Source organism: Pygoscelis adeliae, unplaced genomic scaffold (genome assembly GCF_000699105.1).
Source record: "Pygoscelis adeliae isolate BGI_AS28 unplaced genomic scaffold, ASM69910v1 Scaffold15, whole genome shotgun sequence".
Taxonomy (NCBI): domain Eukaryota; kingdom Metazoa; phylum Chordata; class Aves; order Sphenisciformes; family Spheniscidae; genus Pygoscelis; species Pygoscelis adeliae.
In genome coordinates this window covers 1,485,539-1,492,632 of record NW_008824988.1, presented here as the reverse complement: position 1 = coordinate 1,492,632, position 7,094 = coordinate 1,485,539, and the positions used below count along the sequence as shown (strand labels likewise).

General features: G+C 35.0%; 1 protein-coding gene across 1 annotated transcript in view; it reads right to left on the bottom strand.

Annotated features, from left to right (window-relative positions):
* Positions 1–1,091: 1,091 nt before the first annotated feature.
* SNX13 (sorting nexin 13) overlaps positions 1,092–7,094 on the bottom strand; it is a 49,942-nt gene continuing 43,939 nt past the window's right edge. Inside the window, exons 23-26 of the mRNA XM_009326085.1 lie at positions 6,391–6,459; positions 5,141–5,253; positions 4,403–4,646; positions 1,092–4,228 (exon numbers count right to left, since the gene is read on the bottom strand). Coding sequence (XP_009324360.1) covers positions 4,195–4,228; positions 4,403–4,646; positions 5,141–5,253; positions 6,391–6,459 — 460 coding nt within the window. The 3' untranslated portion in view covers positions 1,092–4,194. The remainder of the gene's footprint in view (positions 4,229–4,402; positions 4,647–5,140; positions 5,254–6,390; positions 6,460–7,094) is intronic.

The window sequence follows — 7,094 nt, the reverse complement described above, 5'->3', positions numbered from 1 at the left end:
AGAATTCCAGTTAGCCCTTTCTGAACCAGATATCAAATAATTTAACTGACCCATGCAAATTATCCCAACCCCAGCATGCCATAGTAATTCAAAGAGACACGGCATGGGAAACAGTTATTTGAGACATTTCAATACGTAAGTATTCAAACATATTTCGGGGGGGGGGAGCAACTGCAGTGGCATAGATGTTTCAAGTGTTTCATGAAAATAAAGCTTAATCTCTTTCAAAGTACTTAACATAAGTGAACTACTTGTTTTCACTACATAATTTCCTTTCTTCCAAGAGATAAACCATGAAATTTGTAGTTAAAGAAACTGATGCAGAGTGATGCTGATTCCTGAACTTCACAAAGACTTTAGCAATCCTCACACATTCAGTAGACATCAAAACCAATATAAACCAGATAATGTGATAGACTGGAGAGTTAAATAAGCCACAGACACATATTATCCTCACTTAGCAAATGGCAGATATTTTTTAAGACTTTTTAAAAAGTTTATAATGGAGTGGGTTTCTTGCCATTAAATTATCCTAGGATAACAGCTTCAACAAATAAGAACTTGCAATCAGCCAGTGAAATTCCTGAGACGTGTCTATATCCTGTAGCAAAAGTGTGTAACTTAGTGAAAGCAGTAAACACTTTACCCTAGGGTCAAAGAACTAACATCTCTGTAGCTCAGGACATCTTTTTGATGAATGTGAAACAGCTGGAATAAATATATCAAGGGTAACAATTGTGCTCCCATGGTAGATCCAGCTGCTGCAAAAATAAACCCGGGGGAAAAAGCCAAAGAGTAAAAAAAACCCAACAATATAAAAAAAATCCTCCACCATACAATCCCACTGCATATCTCGTTTTAAAATAAAGGACTCTCTGCAAATACTGGGTGAAAATGAATGTAGAGATTAATTTGTTAAAAGCAAAACCAGATTATAAACTGTTGAAAAAAGAATAATCAAGGAATGACTGTTCTATTAAAACAGCACTTAACAGCAATATTTTTACCTTTAGTGATTTTTTTCCAGACTTGAGGAACATTTGTACCTGCTAGCAAGAAAGTTATTTTAAAAATAAACAGACACATAATAATCCTGTTAATACTTTATTAGTGTAATTTTTTAGCTTTTTATTGGACAGAACATAAATGCAAACTCAAAAAAAAAAATAATTCAGAGTCCTCTGCCATTCAGTAGAAGTGACCATGGCAGCCTGTTTCACGTTCATTCTTTGTTACGGAAACGAGAGGAGGGGGAAGGGAGGGAAAAAGCATCAATAGAACAATTAGGCACACAGCTGACACTTACTGTACAATGATATGCACAAGTAATTTATAACAGCTATATTCATGAGATGTGCTCTTCAGGTTTTTCCCTTGTAATGTATGAGCTTTGCTCAGATGAGCAAGGATCATTGAGAACAAGGGAATTAACAAAAGAGTAACAAATAAGACTTTTAAAACAAGTCCTTAAATAAACTAACGCAACAACAGAATGCAAAATTGTTCAGCTGAGAAGACATTTTTAACCTAGACTTCAAAACATTAAAAATTCATTTATTTTACAGTTATTCAAATACACATGCATTAAATGAAAATATTGCACAAAATTAAAATTTAGATTGTGGAATTCATATATTTTTATTGTGGTACACATTCTGGTAGCACTTAAAATTTACTGTTTAGTTCTAGCAAACACCAGCAGCACAAGCTTGAGGATGAACCAAATGAAAAATTCAATTGTTCGTTTTCTCTTAAAAATAATTAAGGCTAAAACAAGTGCATTTGTTGACAATGGCACAATTTTCAGCGGCCAGTCACAGCACCCAAAGGCCAGAAGATACCCCCAGACACTTAAGTGCTGTATTATTAACATTCAGTTTTGGAGACTTTCTAGGATAATGGGCTGCATGGGTTGACAGGGCAGGTGTTTTAAATCATCAACAGGAAAACCATTTAAATGAAGATACATACAAACTTTTTGTTAAAAAGTATTCCTTTCTGATGATTCTTGCCAGCCAACAGGCACCACTGAATTAGGAAGCCACATTCTGTAATTAAATACAGAAGATAAAACTTCAGTGCATATATACATATGCACACACATGTATATAAATGTGTGTATAGGTATATATAATAAATTCATTAAGTAAAATGACTAATAAACATGGCGTATTATGTTCAATTCACATTCCTAGAGATATTATTTTATTTTTGTACAGAAGTGTACCAGATATTTAAAAAAAAAATCCCAAATTTGCACATGATCACTATTCTCTTTAAATTTTTCATGGTACCTACAGATAGATAAAAGGTTCCACAGATTTGACAAAACAGTATTTGAACTTCCCACTTTCATACTGCGTAACAAATTCAGTGATTTAAAAGACATAAATTAGATTTGGTAGGATCAATGATATATTTACTATATCGCCAAGAACAATTGCTGAACGATCTTTCATCAGTCAGATGTCAGGTATGCTTGAGCAACCTGACATCAGTGGAAGATACAGGCATGTAAACAACAGGAGTTGGCTATGTTGATTACTTCACACAGAACTCAATAATTTTGTTAAATTCAACAGCACTTAATCATCACGCTTCTACAGAACCTGCAGAGAAGAAGGGGGAAGGGTTCTTACATATTTACCAACTTGTCTTCCTAGGGATTATAAAAGAAAGGGATTTCATTTACAGTATTTAGTTCTGCAATAAAGAAAAAAACCAAGTGCACTTGAGCCCATGCATACTGTATGAGAATGTTAACAGTACAATATGATAATCATTAAGTAGTATGATAAAAGGCTACATTGCATTAATAGAGTCCATGAGAAAAAATGATCTATATAGAGGCTTCAGTCAATTTAACTAGGTCCTTTGAGAGCCTTCTATCTTCTCTCAGAACGCTTTCATAAAAGGTCTATGTTCCTCCCTCACATAAAAGGATCATTTGTTCCCATTAAGACACAAATTACTATAAGGATCCTTGACCAATAGCTGTACCTTACCCTGTGTTTAGCGTTCAGAAAAAACGGACTCTATAGGATTACTTTCTATTCACCCGGATAGTGGTGCTCAAACAGTGGGGACTATGAAAAAGAAAACACAAACTGAGATATGCTGTGGCCAAACAGGATTATTCAGTTGTTACTTTATTTTTAATTGGACAGAAATTCTTCAATGAAACTAAACAGAAGGATGTGGGGCCTTGATGTCAAATTTTTAGTAAAATTTTACACTATGCAAAAAATAAAAAAATTATTTAAAAAAATATTGTCGTTTTATCTCCTTTTTATTTTCATATATACACTGAGATGCGTTCAGGAATTTCCAAGTGTTTGCATATGACTAATGAAATCCTTTACCTGTGAGGAACCAACTAATTCTAATATTTTTCCATATGAGGCTTACACACTAAAAGGTAAGGAATCTTTCAATTAAGTAGGACATAGTCTTTTACACCCAAAAGAAGTTTCAAATTTTAGTGGGAAGTTGTGTGTAAACTGTCTTAGTGCAATTTCCTCATCTTCTAACATGATGTCTATCCTCTTTGAAACATGTACCCCCTTCCTTCTACAACTATCAACTTGACATATGTTCAAATACGCCAACTGAACGTAAATATGATGCCCCTTCTCCACTGAAGTTACATGCAAAATGTATGCCAGGTGCTATAAGAGCAGAATATGGCCCTTAAAGCTACAGAATAATCAGAATAAAGGGTGTATTTCTACTGCATCTCTGCCTTTACTAAAACCCCCATTAGATCTAACATTAGTTTATTTTTCAAAACATGAAAGGTGAAGTGAATTTGGCATAAAAGCCACATTACCTCAACTTTTCTTTAATAAATGTACTTTTATGATGGGGCTATAACTATTTCTCACCTCTCCTATGAACCTGCTATTCCAGAGACTGCTTTTCCTGTTAGCTCAGCCTTTACAGGAATGTTAAAGAGCCCTACAGAGCCTCAACAGTCATAACATAGAACAATTCCACCTGATTCTCACACATTGCACTATCTCCCAGTGCCAAAACATCCTTTTCTTCCATTGTATCACCATAGTTGTGCTTTACTTGAACAGTCTGGCACTTTTCATTGCTGGCAAAACATCAACTCAGGAACGGAAGGAATCAGCATTCTTATATATTGGGCCAGTATTCTTCTCAATGTTGCATGAAGACGCACCAAATCATTTAAGACACACAAACCCTTCTGGTAGTGGTTGAACTACAAGTGAAGATGAGAAGATCCACAGGTCTTACAGATGCATTAATAATCTAATATGTGACACTAGAAGACTGGTGCAGAAATAACAGCACATGAGTTTGAAGCCCCAGAGAATCTGCCCAAGCAATTAGTCCTGGACAAACATACACCAGCTTAACAGGTTTGAAGTGTCACCTTTTCTGCAAGGAAGGCGCTTGAGTAGAATGTAGTCTCTGCTTATACCTCTGCATCTGCTTTGACCGTGAATGCAGTTTGTTGAAGAGCTCATGGAACTTATTTTGTGGAAATAAGGTTTCTAGGAATCTCTCCAGAAACACATACACCATTCTCTTATTCAGTTGAGTGTGCTGGAACATTTCAAAGACCCGAAGAATGCCTTTCCGTGTTGTCTCAGCGCCTATGATGTGCTTCAGTTCATCTACAAAAATGAAAGTTACACAGAAGTTTAAGCTAAATTCTGCTTCTGTGTTAACAACAAACTTAAACTGAATATTAAGTCTTTCAAATTATGCAGCTTGGAATTTGAAGTAACAGTGCCTCCATTATACATAACATGACTAAACTAGAAGTTCTCTTACAGAAGAAAGGATTTTTGAAAATTACTTCCCTTTTACACTATATATGTGGAACCATGTTATTTTACATGAAATCATGCTGTATTGGAATATAGGTATTTCATGCACTAAACTTAAATCCTCTAGTGAAACTAAATACCAGGTTGGTTCTAAGAGAATTAGAGTTGCAAAGTCACAGTGTATGTGAAAATATTCAGTGCTTTAATTATTAAAAACTTTTTTTTTTTTAAATACAGTTCATATGTCAACATTTCAAACAATCAACAAGAATACTGACATTAATTCCAGTAACAATATATGGTAAGAATTATTAGGCTTCAATCCCAGACTCACTCACCTGGCATTACCTCCAGTAATTTGGTCTTCCCTGCCACTCTTGTTCTCATTCTAATAGCTTTGTCCCTCCGTGGAACAGTCTCTGCTAAAATGCCGTTGGGCCAAAAAGCATCTCTGTAACAAAAGCAAATCTGTCAAAATACAATAAAATTTTATCAAGTGAAAGGCTCTTTTTAATCCCTTAAAGCTATCTCACAAAATAAATACAAGAAAGTAATTTGCACACACTTCAAATATTAGAAAAGGGAAAACAAAAGGCAAAAAAGAAAACAAAAGCAAGAAGTACAATACACTCAACCTATTAGTAGCTACCATGTACTTTTTTAGCACAAGAATCAGATGAAAGAAAATTTTAAGAAAATATTACACACCAAAAACATTCAAATACCACATAGTTGTTACATAAAATATACCTAAGATTTGCTTTTACCAATTAGTCTCTATTGCCACTGACAGACTCTAGGCTTAGGTCTATTAATTGCTTCATTAGATCTCTGACAGTAGTTAACCTACGAACAAACTACAGCTGAGCTAAAGTAGTTTCAGTGTAGTATAAAGCCCAACGCAAAAGACATGCCTCCGTCTAAAAGGTATTTTGCCTCAGTGAATGACATTCTTTTTCTGAGTGAAGCGCACACATTCTTACTCAGTTTTATTAAAGAATAACAGAATATCTGTAAAGGATGACCCTTTGGCTAATACATTATCCTACTTTATCTCTTCCACCCCATCAAAAAAAAAAAAAAAAAGGCGGCAAGGGGGGTGGCTCTCACTCAACAACATTGCAGAAGCCATTAAGACTTTTAGGAAATGGAATGACAGAGCCTTTGATACTTTCAAATTCAGACTTCAGTTCTGTTGTATCTGCCCACATGCAAAGCATTAGCTTAGAGCTGGGTTTTTTTTAGTAACACTTGTTTGCCTTTTAAGGCAAGGCATGCCCATGCCTTCATCAAGGTAAACAAGACACTTCATCCAGTAATATGATGAAATTCATAAGTATACCCATACTCTAGCTCTTCTAGACTGGTTAATAAAGAACTTTTTAAGGAAGAGGAGAAAACTAAAAAATATTCTTCATGTGACAATTACTTTCTCTCGCTTAACACACATAAAAAGCAGTGTATGCTCCAACAGGGATTCTGTACAGTAATAATAATTTCCTCACATAAAAAGAATAGGAAGGATACACAGATATTAGGTATCAATTGGCAAGTACTTCATATTTAACATCTATGATAAAAGACATACCTGAAGCGTTTCACCGCATCTGCTACTTGCTCAGGAGATGTCATCCAATCAACATGATCAACTATTTTTCTAAAATCAAAGCAACAAGTCTCTCTCATTTAATTTTTAGAACAGAGAACAAATAAGTATAGCATTTTAAAGAGCACTCTAGGGCAAACAAAGTATAATTTCAGCTTTCTCCAACTCCATAAGTAGGTTCTATAGAAGTGCACACTAGGAAGGCAAACACTGATTCTCAAGGTAAAAAACTAAGCTCACTCATCACTCCTAAAGCTAAAGCCTTTTTCTTTTTGAGTAAACGTACGATGACTAAACAGGCTGGAAAACTGATGTTGCATCTCGCATCAACATTAGATAAATGCTCTGCTTGTAGAGCGCTCCTCTTCATGGAGCACTCTTCAAGGTCTGCTTCTGTAAGCAAAGAACCTACTTAAAATCTCAAACTACCATGCTTATGTATGCAGTTACTTCATAATCTTTAACAGGAGATACAGACTGATCACAAACTTTGACCTTCATTCATCAACACAGACACACAGCTCAATATCCAAATCTAGTATGGTTACAAAAATGATATACACATCTGTGTATCACCATAATCCCAGGATTATTTCCCTAAACATAATTTGAATTTAGTTTTCTAAGATTCAGGAAAACACAATTTTGCTGCAGAATGCCATTAAACCCCAAGAATCTGCTAGGAC